This window comes from Macaca nemestrina, chromosome 11 (assembly GCF_043159975.1).
Source record: "Macaca nemestrina isolate mMacNem1 chromosome 11, mMacNem.hap1, whole genome shotgun sequence".
In the NCBI taxonomy this organism is placed as follows: domain Eukaryota; kingdom Metazoa; phylum Chordata; class Mammalia; order Primates; family Cercopithecidae; genus Macaca; species Macaca nemestrina.
In genome coordinates, this window is record NC_092135.1 from 108,034,465 (window position 1) to 108,059,151 (window position 24,687).

The 24,687-nt window shown below is 39.7% G+C and overlaps 2 protein-coding genes across 10 annotated transcripts in view; one reads left to right on the forward strand and one right to left on the reverse strand.

Annotated features, from left to right (window-relative positions):
- LOC139357303 (uncharacterized) overlaps positions 1-11,926 on the forward strand; it is a 42,278-nt gene extending 30,352 nt beyond the window's left edge. For all 4 annotated transcript variants that reach the window (XM_071073907.1, XM_071073909.1, XM_071073908.1 and 1 more), the window contains exon 3: positions 846-11,926. In XM_071073907.1, the coding sequence (XP_070930008.1) occupies positions 1,045-1,839 (795 nt within the window). In that variant the 5' untranslated portion in view covers positions 846-1,044 and the 3' untranslated portion in view covers positions 1,840-11,926. The remainder of the gene's footprint in view (positions 1-845) is intronic.
- The window catches only part of LOC105481132 (KAT8 regulatory NSL complex subunit 1 like), a 139,366-nt gene that overhangs the window by 33,407 nt on the left and 81,272 nt on the right, over positions 1-24,687 (reverse strand). For all 6 annotated transcript variants that reach the window (XM_011740455.3, XM_011740451.3, XM_011740453.3 and 3 more), the window contains exon 6: positions 20,537-20,741. In XM_011740455.3, the coding sequence (XP_011738757.2) occupies positions 20,537-20,741 (205 nt within the window). The remainder of the gene's footprint in view (positions 1-20,536; positions 20,742-24,687) is intronic.

Consider the following 24,687-nt stretch of genomic DNA (forward strand, 5'->3'; position numbering starts at 1 on the left):
CTCTTTGTCCCAGCAATTCAGCTTCTGGGATTCTAAGAGACATACTCACAAACATGTAGACTGAACTTCCTCAACATGATAAAGGGCATGAAAAACTCACAGTTTATATCATACTCAGGAAGACTAAAAGCTTTCCCTCTAAGATCTGGTACTGATACTCAACATTGCACTAGAAGTTCTAGCCAAAGCAATTAGGCAAGAAAAAGAAATAAAAAGAAAGGGAAGAAGAAAGGGTAGGAAAGGGGAAGAGGAGGGGAAAGGGAAAGAAAGGGAAGGGGGAAAAGAACGGAAGGGGGAAAGGAAGGGAAATGGGAAAGGGAAAGACAAAAAGGAGAAAGACAAAGAAGAAAGAAAGAAAATACTCCCTATTTGTAGATGACATGTTCCTAGATATAGAAAACCTCGAAGAACAAACAAGGTTACTACAGTTATTAAATGAATTCAGAAAAATTGCAGAATACAAAATCAGTACATAAAAATCAGCTGTGTTTCTTTTCTGTATATCAGTAATATGGTTTGGCTATGTCTCCACTCAAATCTCATCTTGAATTGTAGTTCCCATAATCCCCACATGTCATGGGAGGGACCCAGTGGGAGGTTATTGAATCATAGGGGTGTTTACCCCCATGCTGCTGTTCTTGTGATAGGGAGTTCTCATGAGATGGTTTTATAAGGAGCTTTTTCCCCTTTGCTCGGTACTTCTTCCTGCCACCATGTGAAGAAGTACATGTTTGCTTCCCCTTCTTCCATGAATGTAAGTTTCCTGAAGCCTCCCCATCCATGCTGAACTGTGAGTCAAACCTCTTTCCTTTTTAAAAAACCCAGTCTTGGATATGTCCTTACAGCAGGGTGAGAACGGACTAACACAGTAAATTGGTACTGCAAAGAGTGAGGTGCTGCTATCAGGATACTGGAAAATGTGGAAGCGACTTTGGAACTGGGTAACAGAACAGACTGGAACAGTTTAGAGGGCCCAGAAGAGAACAGAAAAATGTGGATAAGTTTGGAACTTCCTAGAGGCTTGGAGGCTCACAAGACAGGTACATGAGGGAAAGTCTGGAACTTCCCAGAGAATTGCTGAATGGCTTTCATGAAAATGCTGATAGAGATATGGACAGTGAAGTCCAAGCTGAGGTGATCTCAGATGGAGATGAGGAACTTGTTGGGAACTGGAATAAAGGTAATTCTTGCCCTGTGTTAGAAAAGAGATTGGCAGCATTTTACCCCTGCCCTAGAGATCTGTGGAACTTTGAACTTGAGAAAGATGATTTCGAGTATCTGGTGGAAAAAATTTCTAAGTGGCAAAGCATTCAAGAGGAAATGGAGCATAAACGTTTGGAAAATTTGCAGCCTGACAATGCAGTAGAAAAGAACAACCCATTTACCAGAAAGAAATTAAAGCCTGCTGCTGAAATTTGCATAAGTAACAAGCAACAGAATGTTAATCACCAAGACAATCGGGAAAATGTTTCCACGGCATGTCAGCAACATTTACGGCGGCCCCTCCCATCACAGGCCTGGAGACTAGGAGGAAAAATGGTTTTGTGGGCTGGGCCCAGGGTCCCCCTGCTCAGTGCAGCCTTGGGACATGGTGCCTGCATCCCAGCTGCTTCAGTTCCAGCCATGGCTAAAAGGAGCCAAGGTGCAGCTCAGGCCATTACTTCAGAAGGTGCAAGCCCCAAGCCTTGGCAGCTTACATGTGGTGGTGAACCTGTGCAGAAGTCAAGAACTGAGGTTTGGGAACCTTCACCTAGCCATTGCACACAGCCTCTCTTAGCTAATTTCTGTTCCTCCATTCTCCACCCACTGCAAATGGTACTGTCCAAGGAACCAAATTAATCTTTCAAAAGTAATACTTTTATCATTTCACTCCTCCACACCAAAACCATCACTGATTCCCTGATGTTGTGCCAATCATTGAATCATTATCATCATCAACATCATTCACATTTGATGAGGATTTATATGCCAGGCACTGACTAAATAATTTTTTTTTTTTTTTTTTTTGAGACAGTCTTGCTGTGTCACCCAGGCTGGAGTGCACTGGTGCAATCTCAGTTCACTGCAGTCTCTGCATCCCTGGTTCAAGCAATTCTTGTGTCTCAGCCTCCTAAGTAGCTGGGATTACAGGCACGCGCCACCATGTCCAGCTAATTTTTATATTTTTAGTAGAGACAGAGTTTCACCATGTTGGCCAGGCTGGTCTCGAACTCCTAACCTCAAGTGATCTGCCTGCCTCAGCCTCCCAAAGCTTGGATTACAGGCATGAGCCATCATGCCAGGCCTGAGCTAAGTATCTTTCAAATGTATTTTCTTATTTAATATCAACACACCTCTAGAAGGTAGCCTTTTTTTTCTTTTCTTCATTGCTGATTCAGCGAGTTGTCCTTGTGTCCCAAAGCAGAGGCCAAGGCAAAGATTGTTTAATATTAAGGTCACAAATTTCTTCCATCCCTGTGTGTATGCCCTTATTTCTCCATCCCTTTGAATCTAGGCTGACCAAGTCACTTGCTTTGTCCTACAGAATGCAGTGAAAATTATGTTGTTTAAGATCTGTTGGGCTGGGTGTGGTATTTCACACCTGTAATCCCAGTATTCTGTGAGGCCAAGGTGGCCAGATCACTTGAGGCCAGGAATTCAAGACCAGCCTGGCCAACATGGTGAAATCACATCTCTACTAAAAATACAAAAATTAGCTGGGGATGGTGGCACCCGCCTGCAATCCTAGCTACTTGAGAGGCTGAGGCATGAGAATCACTTGAACCCTGGAGGCAGAGGTTGCAGTGAGCCGAGATCGCTGACACTGCACTCCAGCCTCGGAGAGAAAGTGAGAGTCTTTCTCAAAAAAAACAAACAAAAGGGCTGGGCGCTATGGCTCACGCCTGTAATCCCAGCACTTTGGGAGGCCAAGACAGGCGGATCACGAGGTCAGGAGATCGAGACCATCCCGGCTAACGCAGTGAATCCCTGTCTCTACTAAAAATACAAAAAAATTAGCCAGACGTGGTGGCAGGCACCTGTAGTCCCAGCTACTCGGGAGGCTGAGGCAGGAGAATGGCATGAACCCAGGAGGTGGAGCTTGCAGTGAGCTGAGACCACGCCACTGCACTCCAGCCTAGGTGACAGAGCAAGACTCTGTCTCAAAAAAAAAAAAAAGATCTGGAGCCTAGGCTTCAAGAGGCATGTAACTTCCTCCTTGTCATATTGGAGCACTGTCCTGAGGTGCCATGGAAGGAAGCCATTCTAGCTAATGCAGCATGAGAGGCCACAACGAGAACTGAGTTGCCCCAACCAACAGCCAGCACCACCTGCCAGAAAAGCAAGTGAGTCCCACTTCCTCCAGCACAGCTGGCCCTCCAGCTGAATGTAGCCATATGAAGGTAGCCCTATTTTTATGGATGAGGAAAACAAAGTAGTAAGTAATTTGCACAGTACTGCACACTATTAAAAAGTAGAACAAGGACTACAATCCAGTGTGTCTTCTAGAACTTATGTATGAAACCACCAAAATGTGCTGCTTCCCTACAAAAAATAACTTTTAGACTCTTTTTAATTTGGTACCTTTCAAATTTATCTACAATTATATAAAGCATATTTTCTCACAGAAATATGTTATACATGCTATAAATTTGTATCTCCAAGTCAACCCATAGAAGTCCCTGGAGTACAGAATTGTTACAGCAAGGTAAGGAAATCCTCAACTAAGATAATTCCCATTTTCTAAAGCAGATGCTGCAGTAGGTGTGGCACCAAAGAAAGAGTTGCCTTCCCAGCAGCATAAAAATACTACTTAAGTAACTTTTTTTTTTTTTTTTTTTGGGGGGGGGATAGCTAGAGTGCAATGGCATGATCTCGGCTGATTGCAACCTCCATTTCCTGGGTTCAAGCGATTCTCCTGCCTCAGCCTCCCGAATAGCTGGGATTACAGGCGCGTGTCACCATGCGTGGCTAATTTTTTGTATTTTTAGTAGAAACGGGGTTTCACCAAGTTAGCCAGGTTGGTCTCGAATTCCTGACCTCAGGTGATCCACCCACCTCAGCCTCCCAAAATGCTAGGATTACAGGCGTGAGCTATCATGCCCAGCTTCCAGTAATAATTTAAATTTCTATGAGATGATATCTTATTTTTCTTTAAAATCTTCTATTATTTGTTCCAAAAAAGTGGCCTGCATTCACATAAAGTTTACAAACCTAATCATTCACATCTTAAAAAGGAAATGAAACTTTCAAATGAAATTATTATATATACCTTAATTCATACCACTGGATTATCTTATTAAACCACTCAGCATTATGATTTGAGAATCTATGAAATAACAATGATGATACAGACTACAAACACTACTTCTGCAAATCTGCCATAGGAGACAGATAAAAGATCACAGATGAACAAATTAAAATAGGAATAGTTCTGCCTTATTTCATAAAGGTTATAATATTCATTAATTTTACTTCAATTTGTACATGTTAGGTCACTACAGCTGTTTTCATAAATATGAAATGGCTTGTGAATTACATGCTAAAATTCATAAAAAATGAAAAGATTATCCTGCTCAAAATAGTTTCCCACCCAACATTCCATAATCTAATAATGTGACCATTTTGAACTGAATTTACTATTTCTGCAAGACCAGCGTCTCGATATGCAAATAGCATTCTTCAGAGTAACAGTATCATTGGTAAACAGCTTACCAGAGATTAGCGGGTCAACTAGTGACAAAACAGTCCAGTTATATTTGTACAGAAATAAGAGGAAAAGAAAAGAGTTGGGTAATCTGAAGAATACCATGAGCAAACAGGAAGCATACATAACATCACTAGATACCAGAGGGGTGGGAACCCCATGAGGGGGATAATAAAAGATAAGTGAGTGAGTGTCCTGCAAATAAAGTTTCATTTATTTAAAACTTCCTTCCAGGTCATGTTTCTGATATTTACATCACATCAATTTATTTATTATTGCTCAAGGGCTGCAAGTATTAATAGAGAAGAAGTAATCGCCACTGCTACTCCCCACCCCCAGTATGGAGGAAGGTGATTGGGAGCATGACCAAATAAAACTCTGAGCTTTTCCCTACTTTCAACCAACTATCTCTACTTTTATTAATTTCATATAAAATAACCTCTGATCGAAGTGACTGAATACACTTCTTGACCTATCCTTGCTCAAACATTCAGGTTTATTAACTAAAATCTTATAATACAGTAAGTAGACTGCCCTAACTCAAAATATAATTATTGTAACTGTTAGCTTCCTATATAAACAATTTGTATGTCCAATCACCTACAACCTGCTTCTATAGAAACTGTATTAGGAATTCTAACTTTGGATGCCAGAGGCCTGTGTTCACTTTTCCCAGTGGGAAAGAGAACTTCCTTTGCCAGGAGTTAATCAGGGTGCCTTCTGTTATCTACGGCTGAGACATCAACAGTATAGGGCCTAAGGTTGCATGGTAACTGGGTATAAATACTATCAAGAAGGAGCTGAAGAAGCATATTATGATCAGATAAACATTTTTAAATTATTAATTGCAAGTGAAATTTTAAAGAATGCTATTAGCCACATTTATATTTTAAGAATTATATTAGAGTATTATTCTGAAGAACATGTTCACATCTAGCTATGCCTACCAGTGTATTTTCTGGATCTAAAGATACATCTATATTTTAGGTAGATAAAGCAACATTATCAAACACAAAAAAAGCATAGATTCTCCAAGCATAAACTAAAGTGTACCAGTAATGAATAAACTGGCTTAGACACCAAAGATGTGATTCTCTTAGAATAAGAGAGCCAAACATTCTTAAACAGCCTTAGAAACTATGTGACATTTTAACAATTGATTATATGGGCTAGTCATAGAAAGAAACAGTCTGAAAAACTCATAAAAGATTCAAATCAGATGTAGAAATCAAGCTTATGAAACAAGTAAAGATTCGGCATTAACACTTAAGAGAAAACTACCACATTTGTATGCATATTCATTTAAATAGCGCTAAATATGTGTATCTTCTCATTCCACTTTATACTCCAGTTTCTCTAAGTAAAATGGGGTATGAATATCAAATTAAAAATATATTTAAAGCATTTAGAAGTTGATATGGTTTAGTTGTGTCCCCACCCAAATCTCATCTTGAATTCCCATGTGTTGTGGGAGGGACTGGGGAGAGGTAATCGAATCATGTGGGTGGGTCTTTCCTGTGCTGTTTTTGTGATAGTGAATAAGTCTCATGAGATCTGATGGTTTTAAAAAGAGAAGATACCCTGTACAAGCTGTCTTCTCTTGTCTGCCACCATGTGAGATATGCCTTTCACCTTGTGCCGTGATTGAGAGGCATCACCAGCCACGTGGAACCGTAACTCTATTAAGTCTCTTTTCCTCCCAGTCTCGGGTATGTTTTTATCAGCAGCATGAAAATGGACTAATACAGTAAATTGGCACCAACAGAGTGGAGTGCTGCTGAGAAGATACCCAAAAATGTGGAAGCAACTTTGGAACTGGGAGACTGGAACAGCTTGGAAGGCTCAGAAAACAGAAAAATGTGGGGAAGTTTGGAACTCCCTAGAGATTTGTTGAATGACTTTGACCAAAATACTAATAATGATATGGACAATGAAATCCAGGCTTAGGTAGTCTCAGATGGAGATAAGGAACTTGTTGGGAACTGGAGCAAAGGTGACTCATTATGTTTTAGTAAAGAGACTGGTGGCATTTTGTCCCTGCCCTAGAGATCTGTAGAACTTTGAACTTGAGAGAGATGATTTAGGGTATCTGGCGGAAGAAATTTCTAAGCAGCAAAGCATTCAAGAGGTGACTTGGGTGCTGTTAAAAGGCATTCAGTTTTAAAAGGGAAACAGCAAAAAAGTTTGGAAACTTTGCAGCCTGACAATACAATAGAAAAATCCTGTTTTCTGAGGAGAAATTCAAGCTGGCTGCAGAAAGATGAATAAGTAATGAGGGGCCAAATGTTAATTCCCAAGACAATGGGGAAGACGTTTCCACTGCATGTCAGAGGTCTTCATAGCAGCCCCTCCCATCACAGGCTAGGAAGAAAAAGTGATTTTATGGGCTGGGCCCACGGTCGCTGTGCTGTGTGCAGCCTAGGAACTTGGTGCCCTGTGTCCCAGCTGCCAGCCATAGCTGAAAGGGGTCAATGTAGAGCTCAGGCTGTGGCTTCAGAGGGTGCAAGCCCAAACCTTGGCAGTTTCCACGTGGTGTTGAGCCTGCAAGTGCACAGAAGTAAAGAGGTTTGGGACCTCTGTCTAGATTTCAGAAGATGTATGGAAACACCTAGATATCCAGGCAGAAATTTGCTGCAGTAGTGGGGTGCTCATGGAGAACCTCTGCTAGGGGAGTGCAGAAGGGAAATGTGGGGTCAGAGCCCCCATAAACAGCCCCTACTGGGGCACCATCTAGTGGAGCTGTGAGAAGATGGCCACTCTCATTCAAACTCCAGAATGGTAATCTACAGACAGCTTGTACTGTGTACCTGGAAAAGCCACAGACACTCAATGCCAGACTGTGAAAGCAGCCAGGAGGGGGCTATACTCTGCAAAGCCACAGGAGTCCACGGCCACGGGAGCCCACCTCTTGCATCAGTGTGACCTAGGTGTGAGACATGGAGTCATAGAGATCATTTTGGAGCTTTGACTGCCCTGCTGGAATTTGGACTTGTATGGGGCCTGTAGCCCCCTTGTTTTGGGCCAATTTCTCCCATTTGGAATGGCCATATTTACCCAATTACTGTACCCTCATTGTATCTAGGAAGTAACCAACCTGCTTTTGATTTTACAGGCTCACAGGCAAAAGGGACTTGCCTTATTTCGAATGAGACTTTGGACTGTGGACTTCTGAGTTAATGCTGAAATGAGTTAAGACTCTGGGAGTGTTGGGAAGGCATGATTGATTTTGAAATGTGAGGACATGAGATTTGGGAGGGATCGGGGTGGAATGATATGGTTTGGCTGTGTCCTCACTCAAATCTCATCTTGAATTCCCACATGTTGTGGGAGGGATCAGTGGGAGGTAATTGAATCATGCGGGCAAGGCTTTCCCTTGCTGTTCTTGTGATAGTAAGTCTCACGAGATCTGATAGTTTTAAAAAGAGGACTTCCCCTGCACAAGTTCTCTCTCTCTTTGCCTACTGCCATCTATGTAAGACATGACTTGCTCCTCCTTGCCTTCCACCATGATTGCAAAGTGTCCCCAGCCATGTAGAATTGTAAGTCCATTAAATCCTTTTTCCTGTATAAATTACTGAGTTTCAGGGATGTCTTTATCAGTGGCATGAATATGGACTAATACAGAAATTAAAATGATGCCTGACACATACTTGCTTAATGAATATTAGCTATTATTATTTGACATTATCATTAGTGTTGTAAAATGAGCAAAGTCAAGTAAAAAAATGCATAACAATTTATGCTTTTTATTAATCCTGTCTAGCAAAGGGATAATAACCTCTGCAAATAATTATTCTAAATAATTATGCCTATCAGTATACCTCTATCCCTTCCATCTTATTGCTCTAGTAGAAAAATTAGGCTGGGGCAGTGGCTCATGCCTGTAATCCTAGCACTTTGGGAGGTTAATGCAGGAGGATCATTTTTTGAGCCCAGGAGTTCCAGAGAAGCCTGGGCAACATAGAAATACCTTGTCTCTACAAAAAATTAAAAATTAGCTGGGTGTGGTAATACATGCTTGTACCAGCTACTTGGGAGGCTGAGGTGGGAGGACTGCTTAAGCCTGGGAGGTCAAGGCTGCAGTGAGCTATGATCGTACCACTATACTCCAGGCTATGTGACAGAGTGAGACCTCATCCCTCCTCCACCAAAAATAATAATAATAAAAAAAATTAGTGTAATACTTCCTTACAAAAATGTGGAGTATAGAAGGAGTACATTATGAACTCATAGAGTTAGCTAAGGTTTCTAGGCAGAATGTGCAAAGGGCCAGATGGTTTCGTTTACTTGCCTATGATAAAGTATGGATGGTGCAGAATGATCTTAAAAAGAAGCTGTTAGGCCAAGCATGGTGGCTTATGCCTATAATCCCAGCACTTCGGGTAGGTGGATCACTTGACGTTAGGAGTTCAAGACCAGCCTGGCCAACATGGTGAAACCCCGTCTCTACTAAAAATACAAAAATTAGCCCGGCGTGGTGGTGGTGCCTGTAATCCTAGCTACTGGGGAGGCTGAGGCAGGAAAAACACTTGACCTGGAAGGTGGAGGTTGCAGTGAGCCAAGATCGCACACCACTGTACGCCAGCCTGGATGACAGAGCATGATTCTGTCCCCCCAAAAAAAAAGAAAAGAAAAAAGCATCTGTTACATTTTCAAGCAGAAGTTAGAGAAAATAGAGCCAGTACTTTCCAGTTAAAAAATATTATTTCTCATTTCCAGCTACTCCACACACTAAAAGGTTCTCACAGTTAGATACGGTAACAGTAGAAGACCAAATCCAGGGAACTGCCAGTAAAACTGTGGCCTCAGTGTCAAGATGTAAGGATGAGACTGTAAGACCCTTTATTAACACCTCAGAAAGGTTTGCCTGCCTCTCAATTGAGGTGCCTGGACATGATTCTTTTTTTTTTTTTTTTGATACAGAGTTTTGCTCTGTCATCCAGGCTAGAGTGCAGTGGCACGATCTCGGCTCACAGCTGTTGCAGGAAGTCAGGGACCCTGAATAGAGGGACTGGCTGAAGCCAAGGCAAAATAACATAAATTGTGAAGATTTCATGGACATTTATTAGTTCCCCAAATTAATACTTTTAAAATTTCTTATGCCTGTCTTTACTGCAATCTCTGAACATAAATTGTGAAGATTTCATGGACACTTATCACTTCCCCAATCAATACCCTTGTGATTTCTTATGCCTCTCTTTACTTTAATCTGAATCCCGTCATCTTCGTAAGCTGAGGAGGATGTATGTCACCTCAGGACCCTGTGATGATTGTGTTAACTGCATAAATTGTTTGTAGAGCAGGTGTGCTTGAACAATATGAAATCTGGGCACCTTGAAAAAAGAACAGGATAACAGCAATGTTCAGGGAACAAGGGAGATGACCTTCAACTCTGACTGCCACTGAGCCAGGTGGAACAGAGCCATATTTCTCTTCTTTCAAAAGCAAATAGGAGAAATATCACTGAATTCTTTTTCTCAGCAAGGAACATCCCTAAGAAAGAATGCATCCCTGAGGGTAGGCATCTAAAATGGCTTCTTTGGGGGCAGCTGTCTTTTATGGTCGAAGACAAAGGGATGAAATAAGCCCTGGTCTCCTGTAGCGTTCCCAGGCTTATTAGGATGAGGACCTAATAAATTTTGGTCAGACCGGTTGTCTGCTCTCAAACCCTGTCCCCTGATGTTATCAATGACAATGTGTGCCTGAAACTTCATTAGCAATTTTAATTTCACCCCGTCCTGTGATCTCGCCCTGCCTCCCTTTGCTTTGTGATATTTTATTACCTCGTGAAGTATGTGATCTCTGTGACCCACACCCTATTCATACACTCCCTCCCCTTTTGAAAATCGCTAATAAAAACTTGCTGGTTTTACAGCTCAGGGAGATCATGGAACCTGCTGACATGTGTTGTCTCCCCCAGACACCCATCTTTAAAATTGCTCTCTTTTGCACTCTTTCCCTTTATTTCTCAGACCAGCTGACACTTAGGGAAAGAGAAAAGAACACACATTGAATATTGGGGATGGGGTTCTCCCGATAACTGCAACCTCTGCCTCCCAGGCTCAAGGGATTCTCCTGCCTCAGTCTCCCAAGTAGCTGGGATTACAGGCATCCACCCACCACACCTGGCTAATTTTTGTATTTTTAGAAGAGTCGGGGTTTCACCATGTTGGCCAGGCTGGTCTCAAACTCCTGACCTTAGGTGATCCACCTGCCTCAGCCTCCCAAAGTGCTGGGATAACAGGCATTTGAGCCACTCCACCCAGCCATGGACATGATTCTTGATGATGAGGTCCAAGACTTCAAGCCTGAGCCTAATGCCATAATGGGTTGAGATATCAGCGGTCTTGGAAGAAGGGGTTAAATGGTTTTTACATATGAAAGAGGGAACCAGAGGATGGACTGTAGTAGTTTTCAATTATAGCCCCAATGAACCATGACTCCCAGTATTCTTGCCCTTGTATAGTCCCTCCTATATTAAATCCTACACTGAGTCACTTTAACTAATAAATTAAACACAAAAACACTGTGCTAGTTCTAGGATTCAGTCTTAAGAAGAACTGTTAGCTTCTATATTTGCATTTCTGGGAGCCACAGAGAGTGAAAGAATCCCAGCTATTCCAGCCCATCCAAGCATCCAGATGGCTAACCCCAGTCACAATCTTACTACAACTGTATGAGAGACCTTAGGCAAGGCTGAAGAATAACTACTTAGGTGATCCACAGAATCATGAAAGATAATAGAAAATGATTTTAAATCACTACATTTGGGGATAGTTTGTTATGCAACAATAGATGGCCAAAACAACAGGGATAGGCTACTCTGAATGTGCAGCATGGGGCACATGCCCACTTCTATGGCAAAGATATACAGCATAATGAATTTTTACATAGGTATACGCCCTGGTAACCACCAGCAAGCGTATGACACATTTTCAATTCAAAAACCTAGATTGTGCCCTTTCCTGGTCAACTTCTACACTCTCCCCCATGCTCCACTGAAGTAACTACAGTTCTCATTTCTATCATCACCGTAAGTTTTATTTGTATTTATCATAGAGTATGTTTTTGTTTTTGTTTGAGACAGGGTCTGACTCTGTCACCCAGACTGGAGTGCAGTGGCACAGATATGATTCACTGCAGCCTCAGCTTCCTTCAAATAAGCTCCTGCCTCAGCCTCCTGTGTGGCTGGGACCACAGGCCCTAACCACCAAACCTGGCTAATTTTTTTTTTTTTTGGTAGAGACAGGGTGTCACTTTGTTGCCTAGGGTGGTCTTGAACTCCTGGGCTCAAGTGATCCTCCCCCATCAGCCTTCCCAAAGTGTTGGGATTATAGGCATTGGCCACCACACTAGGCCTGTTCTCTCTTCTTTCACTCAACATATTGTCTGGGAGATACATCTTTATTGTTTTAACAGTAGTCCATCCTTTATATTGCTGTATAAATATACCACAATTCTGCTGGTGGGCATTTAGATTGCTTTGTGTTTGGGGCTTTAATGAGTAAAGCCGTTATGAGCCCTGTGATGGTTAATTTTATGTGTCAGGTTGACTAAGTGAATGGATGCCCAGAAAGCTGGTAAAACATTATTTCTAGGTGTATCTGTGAGGGTGTTTTCAAAACAGATTAACATTTGAATCAGTAGACTGAGTAAAGATCACCCTCACCTAATCTGATGACAGCACAAATAAAACAAAAAGGCAGAGGAAGGGCAAATTCCCTTTCTTCTTAAGCTGGGACATTCATCTTCTCCTGCCCTCAGTCAGACATCAGTGTTCCTGGATCTCTGGCCTTTAGACTCCAGTACTTAATATGAGGCATCCTCCTCCTCCTGGTCCTAGGGCTCTGGCCTTGGACTGAATTACACCACTGGAATTTTTCCTAGTTCTCAAGCTGGCAGACAGCATATTATGAAACTTCTTGGTCTCCATAATCATGTGAGCCAATTCCCATAATAAATCTTCTCTTATATATCTATATATATTCTATTGCTCTCTTTCTCCGGAGGGCCTTTGTGTGTATATGTATTCATTATTCCTGAGTGAGTTCCTAAGAGTGGAATTGCTGGGTTATAAGAATAAGATGTATGTTAGTCTGGGTGCAGCAGTACACGCCTGTAATCCCAGCACTTTGAGAGGCCAAGGTGGGCACATACTTGAGCTCAGAAGTTCGACACCAGCCTGGGTAATATGACGAAACCTCATCTCTGCAAAAAATACAAAGGAAAAATTGGCCGGGCATGGTGGCATGTGCCAGTCGTCTCAGCTACTCCAGAGACTGAGGTGGGAGGAATGTTTCAGAGTTTGAGCCCTGGAGGTTGAGGCTGCAGTGAGCTGAGATCACTTCACTGCACTCTAGCCTAGGTGAAAGAATGAGACCCTGTCTCCAAAAAAAACAACAACAAAAAAGGATAGATGTAGTATTAATTGCATTTCCTTGATAAGCAATGATTTTAAACATATTTTCATATGTTTATTGGCCATTTGGATATCCTCTTTTACAAAAGATCTGTTCAAGTCTTATGCATATTTTAATTTTAATTTTATTTATTTATTTATTTTGAGATGGAGTCTTGCTCTGTTGCCCAGGCTGGAGTGCAGTGGTGCAATCTCAGCTCACTGCAACCTCCGCCTCTCGGGTTCAAGCAATTTTCCTGCCTCAGCCTCCCAAGTAGTTGAGATTACAGGCACCTGCCACCACACCCGGCTAATTTTTGCATTTTTAGTAAAGATGGGGTTTCACCATGTTGGCCAGGCTGGTCTCAAACTCCTGACCTCATGATCCACCTGCCTCGGTCTCCCAAAGGCTGGGATTACAGGCGTGAGCCACTGCGCCTGGCCGCATATTTTTTATTTAAAAAAACTTTTATTGTGGTAAAATACATATAACAAAAGTTATCACTTTACTATTTTAAAGTATGTAACTGTGTTTATGCCTATTTTTAATTAGGTTGTTTATCTCTTTTTTTCTTTTTTTAGCCATTTTAAAATATACACATATATTCAGGATATAAAATCTATGTTGAACATATACACACACACACAGACAATGCAGATGTCTTTGCTCAGTGTATACTGTATTGTCTTAATGCTGTCTTTGATGAAAATTAATTCATAATTAACAAAGTCCAAATTAGCAATCTTTTCTGATTAGTGATATTTGTATTCTGTTTAAGAAGTCAACCACCCCGAGGACATGAAGACATTCTCCTGTGTTTTCTTCTAGAAGCTTTATTGTTTTCCTTTCACATTTAGGTCTGATTTACCTTCCTTTTTATTGACGGGTAATAAGTGTTTGCAACTGAGTTGTTCTATCAGTGCATTTCCTGCCTGTAAAATTTTGGGGGTCTGACAACCTTTTTCATTTTGTCTCGTCTTTGCCCCTTTTGGTTTAAGCTGGTAGTGTTGCTTCTGGCATAAAATTCTCAAAATCCTTGTGGGATTCTCACATATGTCAAGGGAATCCATGGCATTAACACAGGAGTTTCTCTCAAAATTCTTTCTGGATAACCCTATCTCTGTTCCTGGCTTCTGCTTAGATGACTGATTGGATCCATGAGTTATATACCTAACCTTCCCAGGAAAAGTTTGTCTCTGCTCTGGGTAATCCCCAGAGCAAGCTATATCACTTTTTGTAATAGCCTGAGAATTTTCCAAATCATCAAGTTCTGGTTGCTTTTAACCTAACAGCTCCTTACTCACTTTATCTCTTTCCTCTCATATTCTACTATAAGAAGCAAGAAGAAACCAGATAACAAATCCCACACTGTACTTGAAAATTTCCTCAGCTAAATATCCAAGTAAATGGTTTACAAGTTCTGTTTTCCACCTCACAGTAGAATATAATTCAGCCAAGTTTTCTGCCACTATAACAAGGATAGCCTTCCCTCCAGTTTCTAATAACGTGTCCCTCATTTCCTTCTGAAACTTCACCAAACGCACCTTTAACATTCATTCTGTTATTCACTCAGAATTCTAGCAAATTCTGTTCATGATGACATATGTATTCTCTAAGATAAGAGCAGATTTGTCTTTTATTTTCCTCATTTCCTTCTGAGCTCTCACAAAACCTAGGCTTTTCCCTATCATGCACCTTAAAATTCTTCCAGCCTTTGCTCATTACCCGGTTCCAAAGCCACTTCCACCATTAAGTATTTGTTACATCAGCACCTTACTTCCTGGCACCAAACTCTGTATAAGTTTCCTAGGGCTGCCATAATAAATTACCATAAGACGGGTGATTTAAACCAACAGAAATTAATTCTCTCATAGTTGTGAAGGACAAAGGTCTGAAATTGATGTGTTGGCGGGGCTACACTCCCTCTGATGGCTCTAGGGGAGAATCCTTTCTTGACTCATTCAGCTTCTGTGGCTCCTGGCATTCTTCTTTTAAAATTAAATTTAAATTTTACTTTTTCTGCCAACACCTTGATTTTAATTTAAATTATTAATTAATTAATGCCCCTGACATTCCTTTTTTTTTTTTTTTTTTTTTTTTTGGAGACGAGTCTCACTCTGTCACCCAGGCTGGAGTGCAGTGGTAGGATCCCTGTTCACTGTAACCTCTGCTTTCCAGGTTCAAGCAATTCTCCTGTCTCAGCCTCCCGAGTAGCTGGGATTACAGGCGCCTGCCACCACACCTGGCTAATTTTTTTTACTTTTAGTAGAGACAGGGTTTCACCATGTTGGTCAGGCTGGTTTGGAACTCCTGACCTCAAATGATCTGCCCGCCTCAGCCTCCCAAAGTGCTGAGATTACAGGCGTGAGCCACTGTGCCTGGCCTGGCCCCGACATTCTTTAACTTGTGGAAGCATAACTCAAATCTCTGCCTTCACCTTCATATAGCCTTCTCTGTGTCTCAAATCTCTCTCTTTCTTTTTTTTTTTTTTTTTTTTGAGACAGAGTCTCGATCTGTTGTCCAGGCTGGAGTGCAGTGGCGCGATCTCAGCTCACTGCAAGCTCTGCCTCCTGGGTTCATGTCATTCTCCTGCCTTAGCCTCCCGAGTAGCTGGGACTACAGGCGCCAGCCACAACGCCCAGCTAATTTTTTGTATTTTTAGTAGAGATGGGGTTTCACTGTGTTAGTCAGGATGGTCTCGGTCTCCTGACCTTGTGATCCACCCGCCTTGGCCTCCTGAAGTGCTGGGATTACAGGCAGAGCCACCGTGCCTGGCCCTCTCCTTTCTCTTATAAGGACAACAATCACTGGACTTAGGACCCATTCTAAACTCAAAATGATCTCATCTCAAGATCCTTAATTGCAACGACAAAGACCTTACTAACAAAAAATCCACTGTATTAGTTTGCTAGGTGTATTTTAACAAAATACCACAACAAGTCAAATCAAGATGTCAGCAGGATTGGTTTCCTTTGAGCATTAAGCGGAAGACTCTGTTAGGCGTATCCTCTATCTTCTGGTGTTTGCTGCCAATCTTTGGTGTTTCTTGGCTTGTAGAAGTGTCATTCTGACCTCAACTTTCATGTTTATGTGGCATTCACCCTGTATGCATGCATCTGTGTCTAAATTCCTCCTTTTTATTTTTATTTTTTAAATTATTTAGAGACAGAGTCTCACTCTGTTATCCAGGCTGGAGTGCAATGGCATGATCTCAGCTCGCTGCAACCTCCACCTCTCAGGTTCAAGCGATTCTCATGCTTCAGCCTCCCAAGTAGCTGGGACTACGGGCACAAACCACGATGCCTGGCTAATTTTTGTATTTTTTAGTAGAGACGGGATTTCACCATGTTGGCCAAGCTGGTTGCAAACTCTTGACCTCAGGTGACCTTGGCCTCCCAAAGTGTTGGGATTATAGGCATGAGCTGCCATGCCCGACCAAAATTACCCCTTTTTATAAGGACATCAGTCATATTGGATTAGGGCCCACCCTGATTACCTTAACTAATTACATCTTTAATGACCCAATTTCCAAATTAGGTCATATTCTGAGGTGCTAGCTGTTAGAACTTCAATATAAGAGTTCTTAGGGACACAGTTCAACCCATAACAGTTATATTCCTAGGAACCAGGAGTTAGGACATAGACATATCTTTCAGGGTGTGTGTGTGGGGCGGGCCGGGGGGAGACACAGTTCTGCCCACTACAGCATTAGCTTTTGTTTTTAAATATTTTAAATATTTCACTCCCCTCTCTTTTTGGTTGTACATGGCTGGTACTATTCCAGAAGGAAAGTTTATTTATTATATACAATGGATGCCTTAGCCACTTTACCCTTAATATTTCAATGTGTATTTCATAGAATAAGGATATTTTCTTACATAACTGCAAAAACAATAATATTCAGGGAATTCAACGTTAATAAAATATTTTGTCTAATCTACCATCAATAGTCTAGTTTCCTCAATTGTCCCAGTAATTTTTTCCCTTGAAAAGAATTCTGCTCTAGATCACATATTCATTTAGTTGTCATGTATGTTTTTAGTGTCTCTTTCAATCTAGAACAAGTCCTTAGCCTTTCCTGGCTTTCATGACATTGACATTTTTAAAAGAACACTGGCCGGTTGTTGTTTTTTAATACTATATGTCTGATTTTGGCTTTGTCTGATATTTACTCATGATTAAATTCAGGTTATACATTTCTGGTCAGAATACTACACAGTGTTATTATATCCTCCCTCACAGGTGATAGTAGTTTTGATCACTCAGGCAAAGTATTGTTTGTTTCTCTATATATAGTTACTATATGCCCCCTGGCAACTGGCAGGAGGCACTTTAAGACAGCAGTCCCCAACTTTTTTGGCAACAGGGACCAGTTTCATGTAAAGCAATTTTTCCACAGACAGGAGATTGGGGGTGTAGGAGATGGGGAGATGGTTTCAGGATGAAACTGTTCCACCTCAGATCAGGAAGCTTTAGATTCTCCTAAGGAGCACACAACCTACATGCCTCAGATGCACAGTTCACAATAGGATTTGAGTTCCCGTGTGTTCCTGCCACTGATCTGACAGGAGGCAGAGCTCAGGTGGCAATGCTCGCTCACCTGCTGCTCACCTCCTGCTGTGTGGTCCATTTCTAATATGCCACGGACCAGTACTGGTCTGTGGCCTGGGGACTGGGGACCCCTGCTTTAAGATCATGCAAATATCTTGTTCCTCATCAAACCTCTCCTCAATCCTGACCCCAGATTTATACCCATTAATGATTCTTGTCCAATCAATCTTTACTATGATGATTGTAAAATGATTCTCTAATGTGACTGTTTATTCTACATTTATTAATCAGCATCCTAGCATATGGTAAAGTCTTCCTTTTCACCAATTTATCTATCATCAGTATGGACTCATGAGTTCCTATTTTTTCAATGGTTCAATATTGTCCTTATTTATTTTGATAGCAAATAGTCCTAGATTTGGCCAGTAGGGGCCTCTTCAAGCTAGCTTCTGTGTTCTTTCAACAGGACTTTATCATTTTTTAAAACACTTCCTTGCTTTCTGTTAACATTACGATGTTCCAAGATGATCATACCTTTTCTTCCCCAGCCCTGGAGACCAGCCATTTCTCCAGAAATCCCCGATTCCTTTTAGTAGGAAATGGTATTAGAAAACAAAATATGAGTTCCGGACATACTGATTACTTATCAGGATAAGTCTGAGTCTAGATCTGTGCTGTCCAATTTGGTAGCCATTACCCACATGTGGCTACTTAAATTAAAATTAATAAAAACAAAATAAATTAAAAATTCAGGATGGGCACAGTAGCTCACACCTGTAATCCCAGCACTTTGGGAGGCTAAGGCAGGAGGATCACTTGAGTCCAGGAGTTCAAAACCAGCTTGGGCAACATAGTGAAACTTCTAAAAAAAAAAATGAAAAAAAAAAAAAAACCCTCAGTTCCTCAATTACATAAGCCATGTTTCATGTGCTCAATAGCTACATGTGTCTAGGAGCTACGATATTGGACAGTATAGATTTATAGAGCATTTGAATCATTACAGAAAGTTCTATGGTTCTCAAGACTTTCCATAAAGAAAAAAAATGTAAGTTCTATGGGATATGGAATATCACTATTCTAGACCATCGCAGTAGGCAAATCTAGGAAACACACACACACACACACACACACACACACTTTGAGTTCCCATTCTCCATTGCCTTTTAAATATTTTCCTATGTTCCACTTCATTAATTCTTTAACACATTAAACGATTATTTATTGAGCACATTCTATCAGATAGGTACTCTTCAAGGCCCTGTAGATCTGGAAATAAAAAGATACAGCCCCTATTCTCTGAAAACATACCATACTTTTTTCTGAGAAGTCAGAAATGATTATAAAATAGTATAATAAATTCCAACTTAGCAAGGTTAAAACAAAATCTATATATGTATAGTATATATATATGATAATATATATACCATTCTGGGGATGTCAAGGAAGGCTTCCTGAGAGAAATGACATTTAAATTAAGTTTAGAAAGGTAAATAATTATTGGGTTGACAATATAGCAGACAAGCTGAGGGTAACAGAATTTGCTATTCTCCATTACTTTTTTCATCTTTGTTCCAATTATTCACTTAAAATTCTTTCTTTCTCTTCACCATAACCTTCAAAACTCTGCTTATCTTTCAAAACTCATCTTTTCTATATATTTCCTAATACCTCTAACCTTACAAACCCTGAAATATACTGTCTTTACTGATTTCAGGCCCACAAAAGATTTGGTTTATTCTTGTTGCTATAAATGTTTATAGAAAGAACATGGGCTTTGGAATCAGATTTACTGCCTCAGCTTCCCCAGTGGATGGGATTACAGGCAGCCGCCACAATGCTGGGCAAATTTTTGTATTTTTCACGCTGGGCTAATTTTTGTATTTCTAGTAGAGATGGGGTTTCGCCATGTTGGCCAGGCTGGTCTCGAACTCTTGACCTCAAGTGATCCGTCTGCCTTGGCCTCCCAAAGTACTGGGATTACAGGCATGAGCCACCACGCCCAGCAGGAAAAGTCTTTTAATAAAAGCTAATTTGTCAGAATCCACATTCCTATTTATAACTGGACCCTGATAAAAGAGTTTACAATTGGTTCCTAATAAAACAAACATCTTTATTTTAATACAAACATATTTAAATAGATAATGTAATGATAATCAGAAACTATTAAATAGTAGTATCAATAATTTCTTTCCTTTGATATATTAAGAAATCTAAAATAATTGTGGGGGGGGGAAGCATATCCAGCAAGAACTAGAGATAACTTATTTTTCCTTTCATCACAGCTGGTTTAGAAGTACACTAACGGAAGTATCCCCATTATTTTGTTCACACATGAAAAATATGTTTTTCAAAATGAATGTTTCTAATGAAGTATACTTAATTTGTAAAAACTGTAAGCATGAACATCTAAAATTGTATTGCTTATATTCTAAAAGAAGGAAAAGGAACACTCAACAAAATTAATAAATACCAAACCTAAAAAGGAAAGCAACGTTACTTCTTCCAAATAACTGAAGCTGTGCAGATTTTCTTCTTCTGAGCAAATATTTATGAGACAAATACGTAGTACATTTGTGTTTACCTTCTTATCTTTGCCAGTACATTTTAAAAATCATCTTGACATTTCATTATCTCTCAAATTAGTTTAGGCATAATAGATTTTTTTTTTAACTGGGGACGTGAGAAGTTTCAGAGTACACTGCTTGCAATGTTTAAAAAATTACTAAAGCCCACTTTAGTATTATTAACATCTACTATATCATTTATAAACTATATTTGTAAGTTTTATACATGTAATTATTCAAAATAAGTGTTATTCTAAATAACAATCTACATCTTCTCATACATGAAATATGCTGATGGTGAATCTTTGATCATGTTTTCTTCCCAAAGGCAGCCTTACCTGTGGAGTCCAGTAAAAAGTAGGGCTCAATCTGTAGAGTTTTCGTTTGTGGAAACTCTGAAGTGGCCTTGTTCGGGCTGATGTACTCATGAAAGTCAAGGATGAAGATTTCAGTCTTGTCCTGTCTTTTCTCTTTTTCTTACTGTGCTTCTGGTTAAGTAACCAGCTACTGGAGGAAGACAGCTCATCTAAATTCTCTGATGCACTGAAATGCCACGAAATAATTAGGGGATGGGAAGGGAATAAAACAAAACAAAACAAACAAACAAAAAAGACAAAGAAAACTAAATGTAAATTGCCTTGATCTATTATGACAGAAGAGTATTAATTTTAACCAATTTTGTGGTAACAATTAGTAAAATATTTTGTATTAATGGGAAATTACATATTCAAGTCATGAAAACCATTTTTACATCTATTTTCTCCTGCAAAACAAATATCCCATAAGTTAGAAAATGCTCACGAGTTTACTAGTGTGATGTAATTGCTCATTGTAAATCAATAATTCATGTCAATTACAGTGTTTTAACTACACAAAATTCTTTTTGTGTACGATGAAAATACATAGATTACAGGTATTTAAAAGGGCTAAAGTCATCACTCCATTATCAGTTTCTCTTTTTTTTTTTTTGAGACGGAGTCTCTCTCAGTCGCCCAGGCTGGAGTGCAGTGGTGCGATCTCGGCTCACTGCACACCACCGTCTCCTGGTTTCAAGAGATTCTCCTGTCTCAGCCTCCCAAGTAGCTAGGATTACAGGCACCCGCCATCATGCCTGCTAGTTTTTGTATTTTAGTAGAGATGGGGTTTCACCATGTTGGCCAGGCTGGTCTTGAACTCCTGACCTCAGGTGATCCACCCACCTTGGCCTCCCAAAGTGCTGGGATTACAGGCATGAGTCAGTGTGCCTGGCTATTAGTTGCTCTTATATAAGCACTATATATTAATAACATTTCAGTGAATTTTGAAACAGAGCTGTAACCCTACTATATTTTAGGATTTAAAAAAAATTTTCCAGTGCTACAGAAACAACTATAAAATAATGAAACAGATCACCTAAGCTACACATGAAAACAGCATAATAATTTTACATTTGTTCTTTATATATTTTTGAACATATTTAAATATTTCAAATATTTTATAATATCAGAACATCAAGAGGATAACCCTCATTGCCACATAAATTTAACTTCATTTACACTATTATATATACAATAATTAAGGTTTTCAGGCCCTACAAGGTACCAATTTCAACCTTAGTTATGTAGACAAAAGCTAGTCAATTTAGTATTCCAATATTAACAAATGAATCTGCTACTATGTGATACTGCTGTTCAATATGTAAGTTCTAAATATGCTATTTGGTAGAATTGGTGTTTACCAGTAAATATAAAATATGGTTTTTCTATAGCAGTATTGTGTTTGAATCATATTTATGGCTACTCTAAAATATTATATTAGCTTGTGGATAAAGTAAATAATTCAAGAATGCTTCACATAGTAATGAGAAACCAGAAATAAAGGTGTCTGAATGGCTTATGTTGATAACACTAAACAGAATAATTAAACATGGTATTTGGTGACTATCATACATTCAACAAATACATAATTGATTATGTACTACTGGCCAGACCAGTACAGAAAAAAAGAGCTGATGACAACTATTTCACTTTTAAAATATTAAGTCTCCAGAGAGCTCTAGCAAGAATGCTTTAAGTCTCGGAAAATAAAAGGTTCTAAAAATCTTTCATCATGTTGATGGCTAAGAAAGATTTAGGGTATAATGCTTCTCTCAAATTAACAGGTCCAATCTCATAACTAGATTTTATTTTCTGTCATATCAAGGGGGAGCAGAAGGCATACAGGAGAGCCAGTATGAAGTTAGGCACTGAACAGGCTAAGTGGCTGGCATAGAAGGGAGTCAAGGTCAAGAAGAAGACAGATTTCAGTAGGTAGCTGGCATTAGAGGCAGTTAAGTTAGGAGACGTAGGATCCAGGAAGTTAGGAGTAGATCCAGCACCAAAAGAGGTTCTTTGTCCAGCAAGTCAGAAGCACCTTTAGGCAGAACTTACACTGGCTCTTAAAAGACATTGTTCTAGAAGTGTCTAGGGAAAATTAAAAGCTTATTCTGGAGCCTGAGACCTACTTAACTAACTTTTACCTCTATTTACAACTCTAGCTGTTAATGAGATATTAGCTTTCCCCTCCCCACAGAAGGCTTAGCCCAAAGAAGATGAGCCCACATCTTATGAAATGAAAGGACACAACTTCTGTACTGGCTAGAGGCTCATAGGCTGGCTTAAAGATAATTGGAAAGCTTATTATTTGTGTCACTAAATGTTATACAGTCGTGTCACTTAGCAATGGGGATACCTTCTGAGAAATGCGTCATTAGATGATTTTGTATTTGTGTGAACACCACTGAGTGTACTTACACAAACCTAGTTGGTAGAGCCTACTACACACCTAGACTATATGGTATAGTCTCTTGCTCCTAGGCTACAAACCTGTAAAACATGTTACCATACTGAATGCTGCAGGCAACTGTAACATGATAGACATGGTATTAGTGTATCTAAACATAGAAAAAGTAATGCATTGCTCTACAACATTATCATAGTTACAACGTCACCAGATTAATAGAAATTTTTCAGCTTCATTATAATCTTATGGGACTACTGTTATATATGTGGTCCTTCGTTGACTAGAAACATCATTATGTAGTGCATTACAGTATATAATTTTTAAATTTCTAAAGGGGCTGACATATTATCAGAGAAAAAAAAGTTCAGTTTTATTCTTTTCTTTATGTTCCCAACTGCAGGCAATTTATCTTTAGATTCTAACACTTTCTAATTAATAAGGATTCTTGCAAAGTATCAACATCTACCCTCAAATAAATGAAGGAATGCATGAAAATTTAAAGATGTGAAATATGTTTATTTCACTACAAATCAATGTGCAAACTGCATATTCTCATCAAAGCTAATGTAGTACAAAATCATTTCCATAAATAACGGATGAAGGTTACTGTAAATGGTTATTGCAAACCACTGATAAATTCACTTATTTCACACATTAACAATAATGAGACAGTCCAATCAATGAACCTCACTGAAAGCAAAACATGAGGAAAATCCTGAGAAAATTTTGAGGAAGACAACACAAGTCTGATCCTGTGCCTTTGTAATCTAAAGCTTTTTCCCCAGGAGGTGATGATTCAGGTAATTAAGTATTGACTAAAATAGGAACTTAATGATATCTGTAAGACAAGGATATCATTAATAAATCAATAAAAGACACCATCATCACATGACATTCTTTTTTTAAAAAAATAAGGTTTATTGCTTTTTTAAAATCTTTCTTTATTTTTTACAGACAGGGTTTCCTTCTGTTGCCCAGGCTGAAAGGCAGTAGTACAATTATAGCTCACTTCAGCCTTAAACCCCTGGGCTCAAGGGATTCTCCTGTCTTAGCTTTCTGAGTAGCTAGGACTACAGGTGTGCACCACAACACCTGGCTAAATGACAGTCTTTAAAAAAAATTTTTAAAGTCACAATAAGAAGAGGAGAAGGTCCAGAAGAAAAAGACTATTTCAATAAATGATAAGGCTTAGTGTTCCCACTGAGATTAAAGTGTACCTATGAAATCCTAGAAACTGAGGATGCAATAGGCCACCATCAAATATTGTTACAGAATAATTATCAAAATACAATTATTGGCTGGGCACAGTGGCTCACACCTGTAATCCCAGCACTTTGGGAGGCCAAGGTGGGCGGATCACTTGAGGTCAGGAGTTCAAGACTGGCCTGGCCAACATAGTTAAACCCCGTCTCTACTAAAAATACAAAAATTAGCCAGACCTGGTGGCACATACCTATAATCCTACCTACTCTGGAGGCTGAGGTAGGAGAATCACTTGAACCTGGGAGGCAGAGGTTGCAGTGAGCTGAGATCGAGCCCCTGTAGCCTGGGCAACAGAGTAAGACTCTGTCTCAAAAAAAAAAAAAAATATATATATATATATATAAAACTATATATATATATAGTTATCATTGTACTTCTGAAAGAGCAAGCTTACAAGTGGGAGAGAACCAGGCGAAGAAATAAATTATTGTTTTTTTTCAGATTTCCAACTGGATGCTGGAGAATA